General features: G+C 37.9%; 1 protein-coding gene across 3 annotated transcripts; it reads right to left on the bottom strand.

The window, feature by feature from the left end:
• Positions 1–858: 858 nt before the first annotated feature.
• Positions 859–27860, bottom strand: PPP1R3A (protein phosphatase 1 regulatory subunit 3A). Of its 3 annotated transcripts, none has more exons than XM_064422364.1 (4): positions 27067–27860; positions 6605–6663; positions 6362–6498; positions 859–4152 (listed from the first exon to the last, which is right to left on the bottom strand). In XM_064422364.1, exons 1-4 carry the CDS (start codon positions 27858–27860, stop codon positions 2071–2073), a joined length of 3072 nt encoding a protein of 1023 aa, XP_064278434.1. In that variant the 3' UTR covers positions 859–2070. The 3 variants fall into 3 exon arrangements, 2 of the variants coding, with proteins under 2 accessions (XP_064278434.1, XP_064278433.1); XM_064422363.1 differs by lacking the exon at positions 27067–27860 and adding an exon at positions 8281–8826 and having other exon boundaries at positions 862–4152; XR_010363594.1 differs by lacking the exons at positions 859–4152; positions 27067–27860 and adding an exon at positions 14433–14611 and having other exon boundaries at positions 6421–6498.

Genomic DNA, 27860 nt, shown 5'->3' with positions numbered 1-27860 from the left:
AATATATTTCAGAGTTTCTACCATACTGGGAAGTAAAGCAATACCTGATATCTCTATCCCAGTAAATCTGAAATTCTGATCTACTTAGACCTGGGACTTGTCACACTGCAGGAAGTGGACTACCAGAAGTAAGGCAATGTTGTGCCTTTTGAAGTATGTATAAACATCATGAAAAGCATAGGTTCTTTCAGCATTTGTTGTCTCCCGATAAAGGAAGGTCTGCAATCATTACTTTGGACTTACACTGATCTAACTTCAATCCTGCTTTAAGTCTAAGCCTAAGCTTTTTATTGGATTAATCTCCTAATGCCTATTGAATTAATTTCTTTATCTCAATGAATATTTTCCTCATATATACCTTTGAACATCTGGACACAGCCTTCCATGTAGCTCCTTAATGCCTCTAGTCCATTGCTATAACCCGTTCATAGATTGCTGTCAAAAGTTGCCAAGGTGTCCAGCCATCAGAACACATATCAGCAATAGATCACACACATACTTGCTCACCCCACTGAATGCACTACTAAATGAAAAAGTTTCAATGTTTTACCCCCCAGCAGAACAGGAATGCCAAGATGCCTCCTGTAGCAGAGTGTCCTATCATCCTGAAACATGTGAATAAGTTTTACATGGACTTTAAAACACTTATTTAAGAGCTAAGATAACAACTAATTAATTTTGCTATTACATCGCTTCAGCCATATATTGCAACCAAGACTTTCACACTTATGGTATTTCAGAGTGGCAGTAAGGAAAGTGAAACAAACAGGGCTTTAAAACAACTCTTGTTTATTTCTCTTAATTTTTATGGCTTCAGCAACATTATGCAGTCTTGGTGGTTCTTTTAATATCCTACCTGTGATACCATCTGTGGCCATCCTCTGGGAAATGGCTGAAGAACATCATAACCTGTCCATTCTTTTCTTTCTGGACAAAATTTGGGCTTGATCTTGTGCAGGACACCTGTAGTGTTGGAGCAGCAAAGCTGCTCATGTGTCTGCCCCACAGGCCTGCTGCACAGGATCAATTTGGGCTCTCCTTAGGGCAGATACTAGTCTTTTCTGCCTCACCCAAACCAGGCAAAGCAGCCTTACTGAACAGCAGGGTCATGCCCAGTGTTTTCTCTTGGTGTTTGATTAGCTCTAGGTTGCAAGCCATAGGGGAAAAAAAAAACAGTAAATCTAATGCAGACATGCTCCACACAGTTATAGCATTCCTTTGTAAAATTTATTTAATGCTTTTTAGATATGCTCAAACAATTCTGATGAAAAATGTCACTCAAAGGCTTTGCCCAGAATATAAGTTCAGTGAAATTCTCAGTCATGTTACTCAGTCCTCATTTGCAAAACCCAAAAACTTTTGTGCATGTCAGTGATCAGTAAGAGGCCTGTGGCTGTGACCTTCAATCTTTACAGGGTGGAACCAGCACATCTATTCTGCTACACAGTTACATCCTGGAAGTTACATGACGTTACTGAAGTCAAAGCCTTACATTTTTCAAACGGGGTACCGCTGAAGCTCTAAGTCGAAAAAATGAAATAAAAATTTGGAAAAATGTATTAAACTATCAACAGATGCATTGTTTAGAGCATTGGCTAATTACACTAGCAGATTATCAACTGCAATGTCAGCACCAAAATACTGACTTAGGTTTTATACTGTTTCTTGTGTTTTTATGTACCACACAGAATCTTGGGAAAAAAATTCCCAGAAAAATATGAAGCTTTAATGCAAAAGAAATTAAAGCAAGTAAATGGTGGGTTTAAGTACTACAGAGACATGAAGCATTGCTTTTTCATATCCTGTTAAGAAGCAACAGCTGTACTTCATTGTAACTTGACGTGCTTCAGAACTCATATTCATATAGCTATTTAATGATCCAAACATAATGGTCCTGCATAGTTTAATTACTTATATGAAGGCTAAACTTCATATGTAATCTCTTAATAAAAGATAATGCTGTGAAAATCTTGCTTTGGTTCTAAAAGAATAAACTCTTTAACAGTGAAAATGCTTTGGTGGAATTGAATATTATTGACCATGGATCCTGAGCACAGCTGACAGTCAATGTTATTCCTTCTTAATAGACTCCTTGTTTCTTCTTCCTTCATGGTACAGCCAATACAAGGAGAACAGGTAGAGTGCAAGGCAGACCATCAAATCATAGTGGTAGAGTGTTGCAGCAAATAGAAGAAACAAGAAGAAATAAAATATTTTGAAAGCAATATGTTTTAAACCTGGAGACTCACTAGGTAACTTAAGTGCTTCTTCCACAGTGGGCCCTTCTGAAGATGGCACTGAAGAGCTTTTATAATGGTAACTAGGCACAGTATTTGTACCAGAAGGTGGCATTTTTGTTTCAGCTTTAGAACATAAACAGGAAAGTGTATCACCATGGCTTTCTCCCCTGTAGAGCTCTTCTGCTTTCTCATGGTATAGATGCTTCTGAGTGCTCAGGGGACCTTTAGGTACTTCTGAACATAAACCCTCTTGCAAATCTTTCTTTCCCGTAGCAGAAGCTTTTACTGCTTCTCCTACAGGTAGAATATTGTCTGCTTGTGCTTTGGCACATTTTTCCTTGCTATTGCAGACAGACTTCGTTTCTCCTTGCAGTGTTTCATGTACGCATGCATTATAAATACCTACAACTGATTCCTTTTCAAATTCAGTGTCATATAATACACCCACTGTGTTGAGTTGACAAAGAGCATAATGTGAACCATCATTTCTCCCTTCATGTGTATCAAACGCTGTTTCCTTTTCCTCTGTGGGCCTGTCACTTAGTGCAGTCTCTCGAGGTAGCTTAGCAATTACTGCTTTTTCACTGCCAGGCATTTTTTCTGGAGCACTTTCTGATGTTGTTTTAATTATATAAGCTGTACCTGCCTCTGCTTTCTCTGTAACACCCTGCTCAGAGACAGAAGACTTTTCACAACTCTCTGCCTCCCGGCAGGTAAACAGCTCCTTTGTGGAAGTCACGGTCTGAGGTTCCATGCTCCCCCTCACTCTCCACCAAACCTCACTCCCCGTTTCTTGCCACCTCTGCTCTGCAAAGTTTGCTTCGCTTTCCCTTCCGATTGCTCTCCCTTTATTTGTGTTGTCTGTCTCTCTGTCTTTTAACCTCCTGAATCCTCTGTGTTCCTGAGTGTCCTCAGGTTGCCTTTCATCCACCCTGGTGGCCCTGGGACCCTGTTTGCTCTCAGCTGGCAGAGGTGCTGGGTTCAGGGCTTTGGCATTGTGTTTCCTGTAAGCCTTGAAAGGTTTGGAAGCTTCCTCCTCACCGATTGATGTCAAGTCTGCTACTTCAATGACTTTCTTCTGCTTTCCTAAATCAGTGTTCCTTTCTGACATTTCACCAACACCTTCCTTTTGCGTGGAATCTGTTGAGACACCAGCATGTGCAAAAGTGCCAGCATACAAATCTCCTCTTGAGTGTACCTGAATTTTGCTTTCAATCATCTTGATTTTTCCTATGTTTTTGTCAGCATCTGATGACAATGAATCCAAAGTTTGGTGAAACATTCGTGGTGCCTGGTGCTCCAGAGCTGGATTAGCATTGCCATCCAGTGTCCTTGCTAGGTATTCATTTAATTTCATGGATTCATCATGCTCTGGTAAAATGGTTTCTGGTCTCGTTTCACAGGCTCCTTTTGAGGTACCAGCATCATCCTCACTGATGAATAACCTCTCCATCATCTTACTTCCCGAGGAACTATCTATTTCACCTTTTGAAATATCTGTGTGCCTCTCTCCTTGTCCACTTGAGCCAGTAGCCATAGTATTGATAGCCTCATTCTGCTTTGTCAGAGGAAAATATTTTGCCGATAAAAGGCTTTCACTGGTACCAGTATGTTCCAAAGACTGCTCATAGCTGTTTACTGAGCCAGCAGTGACTTCCTTCCCTGGTAGCTGATTATTATAATCTCTTAGAGAATACTTAGCTTTATCTTTTAATTCTTCTCCTACCGCATGGGAAGTGTTTTCAGATGAGGAACCGATAGGCACAGGGTGCAAGTCACTGCTTCTTTCTATACAGGTTAGCTTTTCCACCAATCCTTCAGTTTCACTTGGAAAATTAATTGGTTCTGTTGTATATAAATTCCTTTCATCTTTGGAAGAGGTACCTCTAGCTCCTGTGAAGTGCTGATTTAACTGAAACAATAGAATAGAAAAGAATGATGAAAAAGTGCTTTGCAAAAATATGCCAAATGAAGGAGGCAGGATTTCATTATGGAAAGTTTTGTTTTCAGTAACAAAGCTTTTATGGAAACATGTTCCAAACCATTTGCAAAATTTGCATTGCATGTATTTTTTAACATAGGTAATGAGCTTTATGGTGGTGCTCAAAGGAACAGGAAATAAAATAGTGCTCAGAACCCTCTCTCTTTATTCATGAGTTCAGTAAGCTGCTAGTGGATTTTATACAAATTAAATCTGAAGAGAATATTTCCTTAAAGGCAGGCTAATTTGTTCACTATACATTTGATTCTAGATTTGGAGAGAGGAAGTCGTGGGGTGAGGGGGGAGGATTGGTGCTTAAACAAGGGCATTGATACAGTACATCAGTGTCCAGTAATGTACAGTATTGTCCAGTAAAACAAAGACACATTTCACACTGACAAATACTGTAGGATTATCTGTGCTTCATTTCTCTCAGGGACCATTTTACAGGCTTCAAACCAGACTGTTTTTAGACAATCTGGTAAGACATGAGTTGGAAATGAGATTAGCAAAGTAAAAGGCCAGAAACTAATCATTCTCCCTCCCAGCTCCCAAATATCATATTGTATTATTCAGTATGCCTGCTTGTCACTGCACTCTCCTCTCACTTTAGCAGTCACACTGATAGCACTAGCTGATCAATTAGAGGCTAGTTTCTTGGGCACCCCTTTGTACATTTGCACTTGCTGTAGATACCCCCATTACAGTTTCTCTTATTAATATGTTTTCTGCAAAGCCTCTGCAAACTATTAATAGTAAAACGTCACTCAAAGAAAAGTGAGGGAGCTAATGTCTCTGCAAATTCTGTTTTAATGACCCTCTGCCAACCAGTGCTCAAGTGTATTTGAGTTCTTCGGTGATGCCAACTGTCAGGATTTAACAGTGAGATGCCTGTGTTTTTTTCCCCTCCTCATAACTGACATTTGCATGATCTCAATAATTATATGCAAATCTTACGATTTCCCCTTCTTCTCACATAAGGCTCATGTTACTTGTCAACTGCACAGCTGTCTTGTGAGCCAATGCCTGTGTGTTTCAAAGATTTGGTTTTATTTCCATGTATTATAAGCCTTCATTGTTTAATTCATTAAAGAGCGCACAGTGCAAATTAACATCTAAATTATAGCTCCCCCTTCATTTATTGTACGGACAAGTCTGGCAATTGATAAACAAATGGTTATATTTGATCCTCTTTTTTTATAAAAGGGTGGACTGAGAACAACAAGAGATTTTAGAGGTCTTCCTTTGCACATTTCACCATAAAGAAAAAAGAACCAAAACATTGACTTTCAGGCAGTGAAAGGTCCCACAATAGGCAACCATTTTCAACTTTTTAAAGTAAAAGGAAAGAAAAATTTATATTCAAATGAGAGGAATTTTTTCTCTCCATCAACAAGAAAAAAAAGAATGGCTCCCATCTTCCTCTCTTATCTGATTCAGCATTCACATTTTCACAGGTGATAGCTATTATAATCTATGATTATGAATCTGTGCACCCAAATGATATGAGCTGAGAACAGACACTGGGAATAATAGATTGCTGTATGTGTCTCATTTATTGCCATTTTTTCTTTCATCCTGGAAAATGCAAGGCAAACCACACACACACATGTGTGCACACAAATCCAAATAGATTGAATGTTCACCGAGTGTGAAATTCATTGTAAAAAATACGATGTAAAATACTGATACAGAAGAATCTGCTAATATAAATATATATACTTACTATGCTCATATAGTTATTGTTTCAAAAATCTCATAAGTAAACAGTACTACAAATATAAAAAATTACAAATAGAAAGCATGTATTTAAAAATATTCCCATCCTAGAGACTAGGAGGGGAGATTTTTTTAAATGTTGCCCTTCTAATTCCTTAGAACTGTCTTTTAGAGCCTCTGTTAAAGGAGTAAAAGGGAGATGTCATTAATTTAAGACCAGAAAAAGTTGATGCACTATACTAAAATCAAAGCACCTTCTATTGTTGAATCAGTTAGAGATTCAGTGTAAGTACAGACCAAGGCTTTACATTTGTAAATTAGTACATCAGTCAGCTCTGTTAAAAGGGGGCATTTCACCAGCTTTGAAGCGTAAATGGATTCAAATCATTTAATACTGTAGATATAATTGTATAACACTTACCAGCAACTCTAATTCTTTTTCATCATCTTTGTGATCGCCCTGGTTGTATTCTGCATTTTTGGCTTTTATATTTTCTTTAGTTAGCTTCGTGTCTTTGTCTTCTGCTTGTGAATAAACAATTTCTGGGATGTTTGTGTCTGAAGAGTTAAAAAAACAGTTGAATAATTTCCATGATGTTGGTTGTTACACTATTTTTAATTAACATGTGCAGTAAGGAAGAACTAATTAAACCGGGTGTTGTACCTGAAGTCCTTGAGTTATTCCATGTGCCACCATCAGACGTTGCCAATATTTCTTCTTTTCTGTGAAACAAAAAGAAACTTCTTGTGTTATTCTGCAAAAATTATTGTTCTAATTCCCCTTAGACTCAAATATAAAGACTGCTGGTTAATTACACAACATTTTAATGCTATTTGAAATTCTGAAAATAACAGCTACATAAAATGTAACGCTTTTTGAGTGACCTGATATTAAGGCTTGGTCATAAGAAAGAATTGGCTGAGAAAATGAGAATGTGTTGACCTTCAGATAACATTGCAAATCTGATGGGTTTTCCCAGGCCTTTTCTGAGAAAGCAGCACAAAGGTGATTAGATGGGTCAGTGACAGGAGAGCATAATTTTGGGGTCAGGCAAGGGTCTGGAAGGATATATGTGTTCAAGAGGCCAGGGCTCTCTCTTTCTTGTGTTTTTCAAATATTTATATATTTACAGAGATGGATGAAAAAGACATCTTTGTTACCTGAAATAAATCAAAAGATTCTCCCTGCATGTGTATGAATACTGTTGCTAAACTATGCCTGGCCAGCAGGAACGAATTCTGCTTCCTTCAGCCAGTGCAATTTTTTTCTGTTGTTTTGCTGGCTGTGAAAAAAAGGGCAGGTTCAACACAAAAAACACCTACAGAGAGATGCTGAGTGCCTGCAGACCTCATCAATATCAATTGATATCAATCGAACTGCTAGCACTTCAAATTGTGTGCTTATAGGGATCTAATTTTTAATGGAAAATGAAAAAAATGTTAAGAGAATGTCACTTATGTAAAATGTAAATTATTGTATCACTCCTAATGACTCCTCTATGAGGGGATTTTTTTTCTGTAGGCCTTAATTTATGTGATTTTAAACCAGCCGTCCACCTCTGTTACTGGAAATTACTTTCCAATTTTCAAATATTAATCTTTTCCCCTTCTATTTTCTCTTAGTGTCTTTCATTTGAATTGATATAACATTAACTCTGCCACCTAAATGCTTAATTCAGAAGGAGGATGCTAAATTTATACACTATTAAAAGAATGTAGACATCTACTGTCACCAACTTTTTAAAAACCAGTCTTTATAGGGTTTGCCAGCCTAAGCAGACAGAAGCTCTTGCCAGCCTTGCATCTGATCTCTCACACTGGCCACTATCAGATACTTCAGGGGAAGATGTAGAATTGTAGAAAAATACTTGGAGTAATTGGCACTGCCCTCTTAAATTTCCTCTCGGCCATTTTTTTGTTAGAAGCTGTCCTTGAAGCACAAGATTTAATGCTCTCTCAGGGATTCTTTTTCACCATTAATTGCAATAATGCTAAATATTCTTGCAATCTATATGAATGTCATGTCCCTCTTGAATTCTGGTATGTGCATAACCTCCATGTGGTTTTCACTCTTCTGCTCACACTGAGTTGTACTTTCCCCTGCCTGCAGTTGCCGCAATCTGCATTTCATTCTGAAAAATGTGGCAGATCCACCTTTTTAAGCTGATCTGTGGAGGTTTTAAGGTAAACCATTTGTGCTTATTATTTATACCTAGGGGTTTAGGGAGGGTGGGTGGTTTTTGTTTTTTTGCTTGGGCTTTTTTTATTATTCAAAGGCTTGGCTTAGTGTTACATCTACTTCCTAATTTTCTTCTGCTCTTTTACATCTTTTTCACTCACCTGCTTCCATAAACCTGGACACTGTGTAGGTTGGGGTTTAACCACGATACAGATGCATCAAAATATTTAGGTGCTATCAGGGTGTCTGCAAAAGCCCAGATTAGGAGCCAAGACGTGTATAACACATGAACTGAATCATCACCCCTAAAGAATGATCCCAAAACAACATGGGCCCGACAGGAAACCTTCCACTGCTTTCCAGCGGGGAAAAAAGAGAGCATTCTAAAGTGTCTGCATTTCTTTGAACGTAGCTGACTACCTACAGCATTCAGCCACAAGGATGCGACAACTCTTGGAAAGCAGGGATGGCACCATTTGCTACTACAAGAGACTCTTGTCTACTTAAAGGAACAAGAGTTTGACAGGTTTTTTTCTTCAAGAAGCATTCTCAGAAGAAGGGAAATTGTTAATGCCTGTATCTAGCTTAATATTCTACTGTTAGCTAGAGTTCACAGCAACTACTGTGACATCCAAGTAGCAGTGCCACTTTCAGCTTCTATCACACCCTCATGTGATAAAAAACCCCACTGCATATCATTCATGCAAAAAATACCCAGATTACCAGAATACAGAACATTTGGGAAAAAACTGGAGGGCAGATTGGCCTACTCCTAATGGAGTTGGATGTACAAAGCAGGATCCTTACTCTTTAGCTTAATTTTCATACCTTAGAGAAAGGAGAAACTGAATTCTACCCCATTTCCTGTTTTACCTATGTAGTCAATATTTTTTTGTTTTGATTTAAAAATTTCAGGGTAAAAATTTGGGCACAGTGTTTGAATAAGGATGTTAAAGATGAGTACCTATTTTATGAACCTTTAAATGTACAAGTATAAAGGGGTTTCAAAATGGATAATTATGGGTATGTGCCAGGATAGTGTTACCTTATATAGCCTTATTGTTCTAAGCATCTGTGTTCAGGCAGTCCTGTATATCATCCCTATTATCAGAGGTGAGAGATTATCACTTCCAAAAGGAGATTCATTCCCTCTAACATGGGAATCAGGAGTAAGATGGAGTGACATATCCTATGAAAGTGCTTCTTTACCTCTGAAAGGGCTGGGACTGCACCACTCAATGTATGTGTAATCTGAGCCCCTCAGTTTTACTTTTGCTGTGATTAGAGCAGAATTCTTCCTTAAATTTTGTTCTAATAGCATCTGGAGCCCTAGTCAACAAGTTTCTTTTCACAACAGCAACACAGGTAAAGTATGGCAATGATAACACAGCCTCACAGATACACTACAGGGCTTGTAGCATAATTTATTTCATATTGCACTTAATTTTATAAAGATTTCTGGTTTATAGCCCATTATTTGTGCACACCTGCCCTGCAAATAGCTGAGTACAGGGAATGTCAATGTAACAATTATTTTACTTAATTTTAGATCAGAAATATCTGTCCTCATATAATTATTCTCAGGGAAAATTTAAAATTGGCTTAAATTGAGCATATTGATACTGCAGTGTTTGAGGATCACAAAGAGCATAAAACAAAAGTAATTTAAATCACTACTTCAATTTAAGAAATGATACTGTGAGGTTGTGGGTGCTTATAACTACAGGACAATCTCAAACCTATTTGTATATCCTAAGGACTGAAATACTTCCCAAAAGCCAATGAAAATTAGCCCCTTCATCAAACAGGGGCAATTAGAAGGCATTTGTCCAGTTCGTAAATTTTTTCTCCATATTTCTCTGAAAAGGTCTCCACAGTATCAGAATTCCATGAGTAATTTTTTTAATTAAGATATTAATTAATTTTTTGTTTCAGGAATTAATTCTTGCACTTTGTTGTGAAGTATGGTCTAAATTTGCCTATATGATGAGAGACACAACAGTTGTATTCTGCTAAAAAGTGTTTACTTTTATTTTTAAGGGATCCAGGTATTCTTACAACAATGCAAGCTAGAAAAAAAATCCATTATGTCACTTTATGCAATTCCATTCCAGCACAAGTAGTCGTAAGCCTGAAGAAGCTCCGTTGCTTTTTTTCATTCAGCTGAATGGGACACATATTCATAAAGTTCAATAGGAACTTCTGAATTTCTACCAGCTTAAAAACCCCGAAACCTCTGCTCATATGATTAATTCTTGATGAAATTATCATTCACTTTATTGAGTTATAAAAATAAGTCAGGACAGAAAAGAGATTATCATCGTAATTTTGCATTAGAAAGAAGAAATATGAAGTTTGGGGGATAGTTAGTAGGACTGAGATGATTGAGAATGTGACTGACATTATGTGAGGGTGTTCAGAAGTCCCAAAGTTACATCGAATTAGCATCCCCGAGAGGAGATGTTAAACTTGAACCCTAAAGATGTGAAGAGTAGACAGAAAATGTCAAAGTGACAAGAAAAAAAAAATTAGCCAATAAACCATATTTCTTTGACTTCATGAAGGGTTGGAATAAACTCAGACATGTCAAGGCTTTTGAACTAACCCTTTAAAGTTAAATAAGAATTTTTTAGAAGTGAGGTTTCATCAAAATTTCAGATAATCTATATATGACCCCACAAACAAAACACTTCTCATCAATTCTTCTACCATAGTGCTAGTGGTGGGGCAGATTCTTATAGGAAGAGAAATCTTGCAGGCCATAACTAATAGGAGTAGCAATTTAGAAAATTAAATTATTTCATGCAGTCTGGGAGCAGAACTTTTTGTTTAAATATGCTCCAATTAAGAGAAACAGAAAATCTCCAACCCAAACATGAGAGACTCAACAGAGGAAAACATATATTTGTTTAAAACCTTTGCTATTCAGATCTATTCAAGTGGTCCTATACTGTAACAATATCAGAAGAGCTGAAAAATAGAAGTTATATTTAGGAAAAAGAAGAGAAATAGTGTCAAAGTGACTACAAGCCCAGGTGTCTTCAAAAAGTTTTCACAATTGACTTAAAACAAAAATGAGAACAGAAATATAGATAAATGGAAAACAGCATAAAAATGCTAGACTCGCCTGATAATATCTGTCTTTGATAAGATTACTGTATTTCCCTTGTCTAAAAATCAGTTATCTGGACTTCATTAAAGCATTTGTTGTGCAGCCACATGGGAAATTTATTAATTAAACAGGAGAAGAGGGAGATGAGCATAAGAGCTGGGCGGTGGGAGAGGGGCTCGGTGCCAAGCAGGGTCCCAGGAGCTGGGCTGTGGAGCTAACAGGCGTCGCTGGGGAATCAGAGAGGACAAGTCATGTAATCAGACTTACTCAGTCATGCTATTACAGACCAAAGCACAAGAAGTCACAGTTAAATTAAATCCGTGGCAGAGAGGAAGTTGGGAGACATCACCAACACAGAGGAGGATTGAAAGAAATCGGTGGCCTGGAGGATCAGAATAATAGATAAGGGATGAAATTCAAAATTATAAAGTGTCAGGTTATACATTTAGGGACTAGAAAGAGTTTATGCCACAAAACTAGGCTTTAGCAGAAACAGGTGAACAAGAAAAATTGGAGATTTTTTTGCCAGAAATCATTTTCAAGCCACTGGTACGAGATGAGATAGACACTGTGATGTAAAGGCAAACCAATTTCAGCAGCAATATCTCAGGAAAGGTAGTCCCAGTTATGAAAGATTTCCAGGAAATGTCCATGTTGTGGCACCAGGAACCAATAAGAACTCCTCTAGAAATGTTTATCTCCAAGAAAGATTGATTCAAACTAAGACATGTTCAGAAGAAGACTAGAGGAAGACTGGCAAGATGAAAAATCTATTTTAATGAAGAAGACAGATTGAGTAGCTCTATTTTCAGCATAACAAAATAAAGTCTGAGAGGAGGAATAAATGCCCTCTATTGATACAGCAAAGGGGTAAATACTCAAAAGACAAAAAAAAACCCAGCAAGACTGTTAATACATTAATTTAAAGAGTCCACAGAAACATTTGTAGTGAAAACTTAAAAGATCTGTAAGCATTAGAAAAGTACATCCTGTAGTTTATCAGTGTATCAGACACAAGAAACTGAGAAGGTACTGTTTCAAGTATGGAAATGGGAATATATTTTTGTGAATGAGATTATGCAACACATTTCCCAAGGGAATAAGACTTCATGATCCATAGTCACAATCCAACCCTGGAGTCAAATCCTCCTGTGCAGCTATATGCCCTGAGAGTTATGCTTCCAGGATTTTTAACTATGGAGCAGGAGGTGTTTTGGTCTGGCCTGAAATAGGTTTGGGACTATGGCCAGGAGTAACAAACTACTGCATAATGGGTGGGTTTTATCATACCTTGTCATGATTTTAATCCACACACCAAAATTTGGCTAAAATTGTGTCTGTATGTTTGTATAATTCATGGTACCAGTCACCTTCTTCTGCGCTATATCCACTTATGCTAGATCTTACTATCTAAATCATAGGATATTTATTTTTAAAAATGCAAAAGAAAAGGCTAAAATTGTTGGATTATGGAGTATGGAGGGATGAAAATGTGCCTGAAAAACTCTGAAATTAATGCAACCTGATCAATTTTATACTATCTCATATTTAAAAGAAAATGTGGGATAATATAATTTAGTCTGAAATTCAGAGAGGTATGCAGTTGTTAAAATATTCAAAGAATGTATTTCTCAAATATTTAGTTAAAATATATAAAAGCTAAAAAATTTTTAACACTATTTTATTTAAAAATAGTCTTAGGTTTTGTGGATTCTTTCATGCTTCTGATTTTACTGTAGATTCAAAATCAAACCAAATCAAAATTCTACCCTGAATGTAGAACTGAATGTATTGAAATTGAGGTGAAGTTAAAACATCCTCATGAAAACAGCTGGCAAGACTGAAGTTGTTAACCAAACCATAGCTATATTTTAATTTCAGGACAGATTTCTAAGCTAAAAGTAGCCTCATATAGCAGCAACCTTCAATACAACTAGTGCTTTTGGATCTAGTGCCAAAAATAGCCAGCCTTGCTGAAGAATGATGCCACTGGGATGTAAACAACATGTGAGATCCCTGAAATGAAGTAGTTACATGTGTCAGCAGTGCTTTGCTGAGAAGCAGAAGAGCAAAAAGTAAATTAGGGCAGTTAAGTATTCATGTTTGAGCTGTCACTGGAGCCAAACAGGCAATCCTGCACAGAACTGTAACCCCACAGAGCTGGGAAAGGGAATATGGGGAGGGAAGGGCAGGCAGCTTAGTTTGGTTATTTTTATATCATTAGCAGATATAATTTCAAAAAGAAGTAGAGAAGGAAATATCTGCATTTAAACAAGCAACAACAAAAATTTATGTACACATCAAAAGTAGAAAGCATCAAAATGTCTTGAAGACCTGGGTGAGAAACTAGAGTAAGGGCTTTCCACATGTAATTATAAAATTCAGTAGTATTGTATGCAATATCATTCAAAATCCACAAACATGCAACAAGAATGATTTTCTCAGGAAAAAGGAATTTTGGAAAGGATTAAGAAAGATTTTGTATGTGTAAAGTTCTGAGCAGAGCTTTAAAGTTCTATTCAATTGTTTGTGAGGCTCAGAAGAATAAGAATTCAAAGTATTTTTTTACTAACATAACCTCCAAAACAGTTGGCTTGCTTTAAAATATTGCTCTATTTGTATTGGTCCTAAAATACCAGTTGGAGAAGGGAGAAAATATTTCTAAAACCTATTCACACTGAGAAAAAAATGCAAGAAGGGAAAAAGCCCTTGGTACTATTAAAAAAAATTTAAAAAATTGCAAGCTTCATTCTGGTTTGGGAGCCACCAAAGATCCTGACGTAGACCTTCAAAGTGTAGACTTTGACTTCTTTTGTGATGGTGCCTCCATAGTTAATTTTATTCTATCTCACTGACTGAATATATGAACTAAATATTTAATGAGTAAAGACAGACTCATTCCTTGCCTCCATATTGCTCAGTTCAAAACTCACTATGGGGGCAAGTCTCCCTACCAATCTAAACTGATATGTGTGTTCTCAGGATTTGAAGTTATAGTTTGAGAATACAAGCACTCCACAATTTATTATCACACGCAGTTCTAGGCCCTGGTGCTGCCAGGGAATTCGCAGCTGAGCTCAGGCAGAGGAGCCCCGGGCCCGGCTGGAGGCCTCTGTGCCGGCTGGGGCCTTGCCTGGCTGTGCCGCAGCACCGCCCAGGCTCCCCATGAGCGGTGGAGATCGCAAGGAGGCTGAGAATTACCTGCTTGGGCAAATATATTATTTCTCCTCTGGAGAATTTCTAACATGGAAGACTGCCTGCTGGAGGTGTGTCCAATGGCCTCAGCACTGATCCGTGCTTGAGCTCCTATTTCAGGACTCCTGAAAACTGAGAGGCCACAAAACGTCGGCAGCAGAGACGCGTGCAGTGAGACACGTTTATGTGGCACCACCTGTGTGCTATGGAGAGAAGCCATAAAGTGCATGTTCATCTTCCCAGGAGCAGAGCAGAGCCGTGCACAGAGGCTCCGGTGCCCAGGAGTGCCCGGCAGGCAATGCTGGCCGCACTGGAGCCAGCCAGCTGGTGGGCAGGGCAGTAGGATCTGGCCTTCCCAGAGTTCCACCTGAAAGTTGTATCTGCCCAGGCCTTGAGCTCCCTGTGTCTACAGAAAAGAAAGAGCCTTGATAAAGCCAAGGAGCAAAATCATTGTTATTGCCAGACCTGGTACTTCTTATCTGTTTACCTGCATGTTTCATCGAAATGAAGGCAGAATATGTTTTTGTGAACGGTATGCTCTCATTTGGAATTGACACTAATGAATGCAAGGCCCTTTCCCCCTCTTGTTTGTACCATCAAATTAATTAGCTCTATTGTGACATCAGTATTTTTCTCAAGTAGTTCAAGGCTTGAGCATTTTCCTTTCTTTTTCTAAAGGGCATCTTCAGTGCCCTTTATCTACCATAAGAATCATGCATCACTTGCATTTTTCACAACTAATGCTGTTTATTATAAAAACTGATTGTGATGTGAAGATTGTTATACTGTGTGGCAAATTGCCCAAACAATTACTGTAAATGCATGAGCCATAAACTGTACTGCCAAGGACACTGGTAGGTTAGCTCCTATAAAAGAAACAATTAGAGTCTGAGGTGAAAATAATAGAGATGAGATGACAGTTATTGAAAAGGCAGAACATCCAGTTTAATGTTGTAAATATAGGTTTGTAGATTACACTGATGGTTTTAAAGTGTTCATGACTTATTGAATGGAATAGAATATTCCATACTTTAGAATGGGGCCATAATTATTATTTCCTTTTAATTGTGATGTCTGATGCATTTGTGAGCAGTTGTTGAGAACATCTACACATTATACTGATTCTATTTCTAAATTATCATCCTGCTTCAAGGGTTGGAGGTTTTTTTTATTTTACTTTCTTCGCATTTTGTTGTTCAGGGTCTGTTCTGAACAAAGTATTTTCTCTTGAGGAACGTGGAGTGCTTAGAGGGTTACAGCAATAATTATTTCAGTTTCAGCCTACACACTTCACTGCTTTAAATCATCATTAGAAGTTTCATCCCTCAGCAACTCCTGCTGAGACAGTCTTAAACTCTAAGAAACAATTAGATAAGAATAGCTAATCTTTATACCAACTTGTATATAAAGGTATATAAGAATTTGCCAGAAATTAGGGGGATATATTTTTTCCATAGAAATCATCTAAATACAGACAAAGGTTATTGCTATGATTGCTAAAGAATTTCAATAATTCAAACCAGACTTGGAGTATATGAAGATTAGGGTGCATTAAAAAAAAGTGCACCCTACAAGAGGATGTGTTGCAATAATCTGTGGTATATATAAAGAAAATGCAAGAAATTTTACATTACTGCCTGAGAATATTAAGCAGTCCTCTGTTTTTGCTTTTTGTGAGGGTTTTTTTGTTGTTTTTTTTTGTTTGTTTGTTTGTTTGTTTTGTTTGTTTGTTTTTAAGACAAGACATAGGGATAAAAGAAAATGAAATAAAATTCTAATATTTGACCCTAGGGAGAGCACTAAACAACTGGACACAGAATTATGGCTGTCTAAGAAGGCAGAGATAACGGGCACATAAAATCAGAACTAGGAAGGGTCTTCCCAGGGTTTAGAGGAGAGGATAAAGTGAGCAGCAGAGCAAAGGTAGCAACCAGCAAAGGGCAGTTGGTGTGAGCAGTCTGTGTGACCTCTAAACTACCAAATCCATTAGCTGAGGGAAGCTGGAAAAAGCTCTAAAGTGGCTCTGAAAGCAAGTTGCAAGGAAACTAAGTACTTATCTAAAACACTTTTCAGGTAAATGCTCTAGGTCGTTTTCAGGCTTTTACATTCTGTTTTAAAAAGGATGATCTTAATATGAGGTAGGGGTGTCAGAGCTATGTTGGAATTTGATGGAGCTGCACTGAAGTTCAGGGAGGTGTTGGGGAGCAGAGCTGGGAGGTGGCAGAGCTGTGGGCCTGGGCAGTGGCTGCATCCTCAAGCTGAAATGACTGCCTGTTTCCAAAACTCAAGGCAGAGTCCCGGGAACTAGACCTTAAGTATAGCAGAAGCCAACAGCCTCACTAATTAGAGACAGACCAAGCCTGCACAGAGCAGTGTGGCTGCACAGAGCCAGCACCATTCCTCGCTTCTGGGCTCCTGATGGACACTCCTGAATTCTGACTTCTCAGGTGGCCTCACCTGAAATATGGCTAATTCCCACCTAAAAGTATTTTGGCTTTGAATGATCCCTCCTTGTGCAGATGTCATCTTATACATGCCTGAACCATAGCACTGTTATTATGTGCCATGTGTGGCAGTATCATGGCCTTCTGTTTATGCGATTATTTTGTTTCAGGAGGTATTGAAAAAATAGAAGTACAACAAGAAAATAATTTAATGTAAACAATGCAGGTAATAATAAATTAAAATTATGTTAGATTCAAAACCAATTGAGACCACAAAGGAAAAGATTCAGAAGCAAAAACTGCAGACAAAATCAACATCTATAAACGAAGAGCTGTATGAACACTAAGCAGAAATAACGGAATAATATTTTAAAACATTGCCATTACAACTGATCCTATTAAAATGAAGCTGCATGTAAAATAGGAGCCCCAATTGTGAATCTAGGCAAGACGGATTTTCTTATATGACCTTCAACTACCAGCACTGTTAGAGAAGGCTCAACCTAGTTCTTAGTAAATAGGTGTCACCCAACAAATGGGACTGACACTAATTAGCTTCCTTGTTGATAGTGGGGAAGCAGAGGACAGAGGCAGGAGATGGCGTGGTGCACTCATTGTTAGAGCAGTAGGTGAGGGCATTTGCTGGCTGGCATGGCAAAGGAGGCTGGCATTGCGGCTGCTGTTTGGAAACTACCCTGGGAATGGAAGGCTTCACTTCCAGGAGAGTCAGGCAAGCAAATTTCACAAGTGTTTTGAATGAAAAGAGAGCCACAAAGAACCTCCACTGCAATGTCTGAATTTTGAGGAAGACAATATTAACCTGTGATATTTCTCCACCTTAGGGAAATACCCCTTAGTTTTTGTCTTCTCACCTAAGAAAAGGGGCTATTACCAGAAGAGGACAAAAGGTGAGCCTGAAAAAGGACAATAAAGTTACTGTCAGTAACTTCTACACAAGGAGAAATTAGAAAAGAAGTTTGGAAAGTGAAGTTGAAAAAGATGCTCAGAATAAGCAATATATGGTATTATGATTAATAGTATCAAGGGGGACAATTGATCAAGAGAGCAGCTGTAAGGGAATTTAAGCATTTTTTCTGCAAAGATAATTCCCAGTAGGATTCAGACAATGTTTGTAATAAGTCTATTTTTATTAAGATTATTGGATTGGTGTTATCCAGGGGATTATATTTTCCAATTACTAATATTTTCATTTTTCAGTCTTAGTTTATGATTGAAGCAGGGACATGGGTGGCACAGAACAAAATGCATTGGCCTGACTTGGGATGAGAATAATCATTGCCTCAAAGCAAACAAAGTCCCAAGAAATTAGTCTTTATTTTCTATCTCATTAAAAAAGACCTTGAGTTTTAATAGCAAAACATTAATACATTTTCTTAAAATATAGATGTATATCTGTCCATTTGAAGATTGCAGTGCCATCCAGTCTGAACCAGGAGCCCAACACCAGTTTGGTGCCAGGCTCTGGCCTCTGGCTCTTTGATATAGCACTGTCTATCCCCAAATGTCACGACTATATGTCTAAAGACTACAGAAGAGCCCATTGCATAAGTCAGTTATACCTCAAATTAATCTATAGCAAGCATAAACAGGAATACTGATACTTTATTCAGATCCTTTCATAGCTCTGTCATGGTTGTTTTACCTTATTGTGATATCCATGTAGCCATGTTGAAGCAGTACCTGCTCATAAGTGTTACACACCTGTTCTATATGTGGATTGGTCAGAAAATTCATTGAGTCCTTTGACAGAATGGGCTAAGTACTTCATAAACAGAGAACCTCTTTCCAAATGATTCTCCAGGGCAGTGTTAGAAAGTCTACTGAGAGATCTACTGTGAATTAGTAAAGCAGGACTTTTCTATTTGGATATCTATCTCTAGGGCCAAGCTGTTGAAAAAGAGGAAAAGGTGAGTGAGCAATCAAGTTTTCTGAGGGCTCGGCTTGGCCTAATGTGAGAGGATATGCTTCATAGGTCACTATTTTGTCTGGAAGTATGATCAAACATCAAAATGGTTTTGTAGAATGGAGCTGGGGCTAGTGTTCTTACGCTTTTTTTCCCCTCTGCTTTAAAATATTGGAGGAAAGAAACTTTCAAGTTGTGTCTATTTTGGATAAATCTGAGAAGAGGAGAACATTAGCCTATGTTGCTTCTGGCCTTTTACTGAATCTCACATGGGAAAAATAGAGAAGAAGCAGTCTCTTCCTAGCCTGTCAGAAGAGTATTTTCCAAGGGGGTGCCTGCAGTGTGCTGAGGCACGTATACAAGAAGGTGGGAAGTGCCTTAGATAGACTGTAGAGAGACAGATGGCAGTCAGGTGAGACTAAGACACAGATACCACTCCTGGGCAGGAGAACAGAAAGGGTGACAACAAAAACAAAACCTTAGACAGTTGTTCTTAAGAGAGGGAACTATGATCTAAATCTCGGGAAGCAATTGTAAATTCAGTAAGTATCTCAACAGGACAAAAATCCCAGATGTCATCATGACAAGAGACTTTTATAGCCTTTTTTTTCATTTTTCACATGTTTACTACCACACAGCAAGAAGGCTGTTGATACCTGTGTGATAGGTATCAATATTTCTATCAAGAATACATAGAAAAAACCTAGGAGACACTTGTTCAGATTTACTAGGGTAGCTGCAGAGACTGACAAACTCCCCAACCCGCTACCATAATATGAAGTGTTTCAGCCTAGCAAATCTTATATTTTTCACCCAGCATCTATAAATATGATTGCAGGGGCAACAATTTTGCATCAAAACAAAATATAAATGCCAATCCACTTGGTGCACTTAAGTGCAAGGTAAGAAAAACCTGCCAGCTTTGCCTTGTTCCCACTCAATTGTGTAGCCCAGTGCCGTTTAGGACTACAATTAGTAACCAGCAGTAATAAATCTTCAGGTTTAGTGTTAGAGTATCAGCTGGTTTCACTAACCAGGAGGAGAGTGGAAAGACACTCAGAAAACCAAGCCCCCTATTATGCTTTGGCATGTCAACTAATACTTCTTGTGTGTGTCACTGAAGGTCTAGGGATCAAATAGCCACTTCTAACATTCTCCCACAGTGTTTAAAAGGTCTTACCCTCTCCTTTGCCCTAAGGTGGGGACTTCATTTAACTTTCAAAGTATTTGTTTGGACTATTTTTCTCACCTTTTGTAGAAAAGAAGATAATCCACATTTTATATTAAAAATATCATGGGCAATTGGTTCCTGGACCTACACTGCAGCTGAATCTATTGCTTCAATGTCAGAGTTTTGGTGCTGGGGCTGGATCACAGCTTAAAGTTCATAATCAGAATAAACAGCTCAGATGACACTGGTAGCCATTGCAATGATTAAATATGACTCCAGTGCTCTCAGCTAATGTTGCACTAACTTTAAACATCTTTTCAAGACTAACATTTAGCAAAGTCAAGTTGAATGTAATGGAACAATTTTTTTTCCAACTGAACATTTATGAACCGTAGTACCTGAATGGTAGACAGGAGAGAGTATTGAAATGGCCATTTACAGCCTGGTTCAATTTGCAAAATAGATACCTTCCTAAACAAAAGAATCATTGAACATACAGGAGTTCATTTAGCAATGTAGTTCTATTTTTCCAAAGGTCCTTAACCAGCTATCTGAAAGACCATCTGGTCCTGTAAATATTAACATTCAAGGATAGTTTTACACATGAAGAATTCTACAAAGTTCAGTGACACTCCAGATCATTAAATTATTTATTATGCCTATTGCAGGATCAAGCCAGTTGCTGAATTTAAAAGTTCTAAGAATCAGCCATAGTAGTGTTAAAGTATTGGTATATTTAAATAAGCTGATAAAATTGTAGTAACTGAAAAAAATCTTACAAGTGTAAAGCCAAGCAATGCATAGATAATACAAGTACTTATCATGGCCAAGAAATGACACCCAGATTACAGAGCACTGGTTTTATATGATTTCACACAAACAACTGAAAAAGCTTTGGAGCAACCAATATTTCCCACACAATAGAACACAAATTTCTGTTCTGTAGAATTGGTGAGAGCAGTTTCTAAAGTAGATCATGGAAATGGATGAGAAACCACTGATACTAATAAATTCCAGTGTAAATACTACACTAGGATTGTCAGAACAACTACATGTTATTTTCATGTGTCGCTCTCTTAAGTTTTAGAAGCTTCTTTAAATATTTCTAGTGCAATAAATGGATGGCAGATGGGTGGCACAGTTTACAACCACCAAAAGCAAAAATGTGACAGATTTTCAGCTTTCAGGTACACTCCAATTAGGAGACCACAAGTACAGGAAGAATGTGTCTATTTGTCTGTGCATGCCATTCTTATCCACATCTTCCACCTCTTTCTTTAACACTTCTGTGATAGCATTCAAAGACTTAAGCCATTAACCTAAATATCTATCTTCAGGGTATTTAATAAGTTTCATATTTCAAACAGTATACATTCCCAGATTTTGAAACAATATGATTAAACAGACAGAAAAAAACCACTGCTCATAGTTTCTGGCCAAGTAGGATTGTTCTCTATAGAATATTTTTCAAGTGGTTTATCTTAGCTTATTTTAAATTACTTTGGAGAGTAAGGCTGCAGCAATTTCCTCAAAAGATAACCCTTGAGTCGCTGTTAAGAAGCATTCCTAATGCTGAGTCAAACTCAGTTTCACAGCTTGTCTGAATAATATATTTTAGAGCACCTTAAATAATTATCCTGTGTCCCTGACAATCATGTTCTTCAAGTATGTGGAAAAGTCTTATTTTGGTGCCAGTCCTACCTAATTCTACAACTGAGAAAGACTGGCAATGACCAGGAGGTGAGAGAAGGTCTGGGAATACTAAGTCACATTAAACACAGAGAGAGGAGTGTTCCTAATAGCTGGCTCCCTGTGAATGGATAGCTTCCCTAGCAGCTGCTCTCTGGTAAAAACAGTGACTGCAGTCACTTCCTATTAATAGCAATAAACTTTAGTCAAATCCCATATCTGTAGGCTGATCAAGATGCAACTCATGACTTAAAATGCCAGAAACAACCTTGAGATTAAACAGAGGTACACAAAGAAGATGTGTGTTTTAACACCTTTCCTGCTCTTCTTTTCCCTTCCTGATTATGGTGACACACAATCAAAAGAACAAGGATTAAAATGGAATGTAATTTAAATGCCGTATTTTAAATGGACCAGATGGGAATGATACAGTTGTTCTTCATAGCAAAGTGAGTGAGAGATTATTTCCAAACATCTTTGTGAGAAGCCTTTGATTTTTTTTTTAATCACATCATGAACTTGTGGGAAGGGTCAGGAGGAGCAAAACTGCATTTCTAGCACAACCTAGGCACTGGTCTGCCATCTGCCTGGGAAGACAGCACAGTGAGCACAGTGCAGTCCTGCCAAGTTGCGTCTTCAGCAACTTTTACTTCCTTTGCCTCCCATCAGAAAGGAGATGATCAGCAGCTGAAGAAGGAAAGATACTCATGCACAGAGGAAATTTTCTCACTGACAATTTCTTAGAGACCATTGAGTATATATGCTGTCAAAGTTGGCATTGGCAGCCCACAGACATGGGTTTTAATCTCTTCTTTCTCATTGTGCTCGTAGAGCAGCTCTATAAGAGCCATCACCCTATTCTGTGTTGTGTTTTAAAGTGACATCATGGAGGAACAGGAATTGATGCACTATTACTCAAAAAATATACAGTTCAGCGATTACAAAGTAAAGGCATAGGATCAATATCAGCAGGATCACAGTGATACACTTCTGTATAAGTTCAGAGTGATATATTTGTGGGCTCAGAGATCTAAGGAAGGATAACTCTAACAGTTGTGACAAAAATACTAGCCTTCTCCTTCCTTGTCAGAGGAAGTCCAAACACGATACCCTTCTGTAAAATAATTCTCATGCTTATCAGCCACTTTCCTGGTGCTGTCACTTGTGCTCTTGACAGATGGCAAACCAAGGCCAAGCACAGAAATGGGCTGTAGCATCCCCAGTGACAGGGGACATGGCTTCCATAACTCTATCTCTGTACCTTTCAGCATGATCTGCAGAAGTCTGCCTCATGCAGCAGCCAACCAGCTCCTGTCTGATCAGACCAATGCAGGAGCCTGGTGTCCACAATAAAATCATGTGGTATAAATCTGAGGACTGGGAAAAATTCACATTCAAAATCATTATCCATATCCCAAAAGCATGAGAGTCAAAAAAAGAGAAAAGAGTGGAGCTATGCAATTAATTTACATTTTTCTTACTTGTAAATATAAATAAATACAATTTTTATGTGTACATATTTATATAAATAGGATGGAAATTAGGCCTGTTTATTGGTGGAAGCTTTTCCTCTTCCAGTGAGTCTTACAATTTTAGGAGTCAGTTTTTCTCCCAAAGTATATCTATGACTATGTACAAGTTAAGCAAACTTTCAAATAGACCCAAGCATAAATTAATTCATTTAAACATTATTTTTCCAAACTGTATTTTGTCCCTGTGCAGCTTTTGAATACTTCTGAAAACCACAAAAATTGTTAAAGTTTATGAAAAAATAATTTTAGATTTAGGAAATAGAGCTAGAACCAAATACTTTCTGAAACTTTAAGAGAAGACTATTTGTTCATAACTAGACATGGAAGCAAAAGTAAATGAAACATGAAATGAAGAGGCAAATTTTTAAGTGATGTGGTTCCAAATACCCAAATATAGACAGTTTTCAGCATTAATTATTTGATGCAGTTTTGCTTTTTACTATAATTTTTTTTTCAGGTGCAACTTTTGAGGGTTAAGTTCATTTTTATCATTTATTTCTTAATAATGGTGTCAGAAATCAGCCTATTAGCCTCATTCACTCAACTTAGTCCTGGATCATGTTCTTAAGGGTAACTTGAAATGGTCATATTATTGTGTTTCTCCAGTAACTTCCTCTGAAAGTGAATATTATTCCTTTCACCTAGCTAACACAACTAATCCTTGCTAATGACATTTAATGAGCCACACAAGTATGCCCTAAAGTGGATCAGACTCTCTGCTTAAAAACCATGATCCTTCCCAGTCTTATTTTTTAACTGCAGAGGTAAATTGCACATTTTAGGAGAAAGTATAAATATCTCAGAGCCAAGAGTTAAAAAAAAACAACCAAACAAAAAAAACAACAACAACAAAAAACCAACAACAAAAAACCCCACATGTTTCTAAATTTGAAACTGAGTTCTAAATGAGTCTATTCAGATTGCTATAAAGAAATATTTAATTTAAGATGTCCAGCTCATGGGTATGGATAGCAATATTCCCTACCTGTCACTTTATTGTGAGAATCATAGATAAAATTGCTTTTACTTCTATCTATTTGCAATGCTGCAACTCCACGGACAGGCTGGTTATGTTCGAGGGCTCCCTCACTTTGCTGAATGTTCTGTAACCAGCCAGCATAGCACATGTAAATGCTGCAGAGTTTATCATCCAAACTAAAAGCAAGAGGAGAGAGAGAGAGATGGGCTGGTGGAGGAGAGCTGGTGAATGGGCAGCACTGCTCAACACGAGATGAAGGAGTAACAGCACATCAGCAGGCTCACTTCGCCAATTTTGGGGGGCTTGTTGTTTTTTTGTGCTTTTTTCAGGATATCAAAGCAAAGGAGTTTTAATGAGGGTCTGAAGGAGAATAATGAGGTACTTTTGCAGATGTCTGCAGGGTGTTCCTCCTCACTCAAAGGGGCAACATGTACAAAGACACTTTGAAAAACAAGTGAGCAATGGAAGTTGGCATCTTAGTTCTTTTGAAACAAAAGACCCTGATGCTGACCTCATTTACACTGGCAAAAGCTGTGACTCCTGTGAATTCAAAGAAGTCCCTGTAGCAAAAAATTAGTCCTGGATTACATAGTGCCAGAACTGTCTTTCAGAAGCCTTGGTGACCACTGAAACAATATTCCAAAGATACTTGCAGCTCATTTTTGCATTTACTGTAAGGTCTCTGTACATTTTTCTGCCACTAAAGATAAAGTGCACAGTTGTTAATTGTTTGACAGAAATGTGTAGTAGATCCTAATGTAAACAAGAATCTGACCACTTTGGTTTAAATATTTTAAACATACATGTGTATATGTGTGTCTGTATGAACAAATATACACATAAATGTATACATACATACATATACATGTATGTATAAACACATGCACACATATGCATTCCTCTTCAGTCTAACATAGAGGGAGACAAATAATGTCTGATTAGAGACAAAATGATTTTATATTGAGAAGACACGTTATCTCCTTTTCCATTTTTTTAAAACAGCTGTCTGACATACATAAATCATTTAGTATATCCATATAAAAGAATATCCCGCAGAAGGAAAGTTTCTACAGCTTTTGCTAGCACTATTTGTATCATGAGAAACTTTAGGGAATTAAACCTATAGGAATCATTTGACCTTAGATGTCAATGGTACCTAAATTTTCAGGTTATTCCTGAAACCATCTGGAAGCCCAGGGCTCACTAAATTGAGACTCAGCTCTCCATGTCCATCATCTGCTCCATGTGGGCTACCTCAGCTCAGGCTGGAGTCATACTGCCTGCACATGCCTGTGGTGTTTGATGTCACAGCCTTTCTGCAGGGTATCTCAGGCCATCCTACTTATCCAGAACAGGTCATGTGACACTCCTTAAAGCACAGAATTTATGTACAAAACCAGACAAAAATGTCATGAATTCACCACAGGACATGTAAAAGCATTGTTCCCTCTGCTCTGACATAATGGGTTGTTCCTTCATGGAAGTATCATCATGAGGGCTCCAGAGCTGGCCCCAAGGACACTTGTCAGGAGAGCTTTGTGGACTGGCTATGAACCAGACCCTGGGCTAGCCTTGGGGTGGCTCCTACCCTGTGGTGTTGCTACAAGGACTAAACCATACTGTGCACCTCTGCTCACAGGGCTAATGTGTGATTAGGGCTGGCAGAAGTTCCCAGCACAGCAAATCTGGTTTGGGGAACGAAGGTTCGGCACAGAGGAAGCCCTGGCTGTCTCCCTCTTCCTTAAGATCCCACTCCTACTGCAGTTCTGTTCCCCCTTCCCTACCATTTCAGTCCAGTGGAAGAGCACTAGCAAAATCAAACAGCACTGTCTTATTTGGAGAGAGTATAGGAACTAAAACCCCAACATAAATTCAAAAACCCAACATTAAATTAGTTCTGGTATCCAAGTATTGCAAAGGACATTACAGATAAAATACAGAATTAATTCTGCAGAAGTCCAACGGATTTATAGTAGATTTTGGGAGGAAAATAAATGAGAATTAGATTTTTGCATGCAGCATTGTTTTGCTAAGAGAAAGAACATAGTTAAAAACATTAGGAAAACTGAAGTTACTATTCTTAAGTATCTCTCCTTATATATGATTAAACAATAAGCTAACAACTGCCGCTTTATAATTAGCATATTAATTGTCTATATTTAATCAGAACAATATATAGAAGATAAATTCTATACATTTTTTCTTTAATACATTACCAATTCTGCCTTATAAAACATACTTCATTTCACCATTTGTGAAACAGAAGCATGAACCAGTGGCAGTGAAAAGGAATTATAGCCTTAATGCACAACTTGTAGAACAGCCCAACCACTTGCAGAAAAGTTTGTACCAGCTACTTTAATTGCTGGATTCTTCCCTAAGTTATCCACTTCTGCTTCATGAACCACCAGTGCCATTTCTGATTTAATAATTGCATGTAGAGAAAGAACTATGAAATAAATTGCGTGTGAAAACCCTGCTTTTGTTTTGCCTTTAAATTTTTGTTGACTTACAAAGGAAGTGGCTGCAAATTATTTTAACTGTACAGCTACCTTAGTCTGGAACAAAGAGCCCATTGATGTCAGTTCACTTTATATCACTTTAGATCCTACAGAGATCAGAACTGGTACATAGAGGGTTTATAGAGCCTCACACTACTTTTCAAATTAATGCCATGCATAAAATTATGATCTTAACTAATCTGTCTGCAGAAAATAACTGGCTGATATATACAAACATTTTACTGAAAACAAGTCTTGGTCTAATTTTTCATTTACAAAAAAAAAAAAAAGTAAAATAGAAGAAAATAACATGGGCAGTCTTGACTCAAGTAAGCACACATAGAAAGTTATAATTAGCCAGCTATATTCTAAATTACAAAAAATTAAGGTATAACCTCACCTGCTTTGTGTTGTCTTTAAGCAGCCTTTAAGACTCCTATCTGTAACCTCTTTCTGGGATTTATTATCCACCTTGGACACAGTTTCTTTCTTGTGACAAATCAGTGTGTAATTTTTGTCATCATTGTTTGCCCAGAAGGTACCAACTGATGTCTCATAGCGGATACAGAATTCCACCTTAGTTCCATCTTTCTGGAAAGGAGGCACCAAAGAAATCTTAAAGCAAAACTGATCTGTTTCACTACCACAAGAATTAGGCATGAACTCTGCGAGGATGTCATAGTAACTGAGCCAGTTATTCAATGTCATTCGAACATACACCTGCTTTTCAAAGGATACATTCAGGACTCGTATAATGCCGTTCATACAGGTAATCCCAGGCATAAGCAGGACTGACTCCAACACTACTTTCTGCTCTCGCACTTTTTGTAAAAGTTCTTCTTGAGAAGCAGGTAATGTAAAATGCTGGGAGAAAAAATATTCATCCTGAGGGAAGACTTCATCTTCTATGTAATTTTCTTGTCCTGTATTTGGAAATTCCCAGATATCAAACTCTTTAACAGACACAAGATCAAATCCAAATGCATCAGCAAATGAAACTTTTCTTGAGATGTTGGTGGGAGTTTCTGCCTCCTCTTCCTCTGAAGCTGAAGAATTCCTTCTTCGGGGACATGGGGAGAAACGAAGTTTAATGTCAATATTAACATCTTCATCATCTGAAGTGCAATCATTTCCACTGGGGACTCGTAGTAAGTTAGCACTGTTAACCTGACGAGGTCCTTCAAAAGACTCCAT

This window comes from Passer domesticus, chromosome 5, assembly GCF_036417665.1.
Source record: "Passer domesticus isolate bPasDom1 chromosome 5, bPasDom1.hap1, whole genome shotgun sequence".
NCBI lineage: Eukaryota > Metazoa > Chordata > Aves > Passeriformes > Passeridae > Passer > Passer domesticus.
The sequence above is the reverse complement of the archived record's forward strand: the minus strand, read 5'-3'. Positions and strand labels throughout refer to the sequence as shown.

Coding starts and splice junctions, on each gene's coding strand:
- PPP1R3A (XM_064422364.1), bottom strand. CDS start 27,860: ATGGAGTCTTTTGAAGGACCTCGTCAGGTTAACAGTGCTAACTTACTA. Junction 6,499..6,604: donor GAATAACTCAAGGACTTCAG/GTACAACACCCG, acceptor TTAACTCTTCAG/ACACAAACATCCCAGAAATT. Junction 4,153..6,361: donor AAAAAGAATTAGAGTTGCTG/GTAAGTGTTATA, acceptor CTATTGTTTCAG/TTAAATCAGCACTTCACAGG.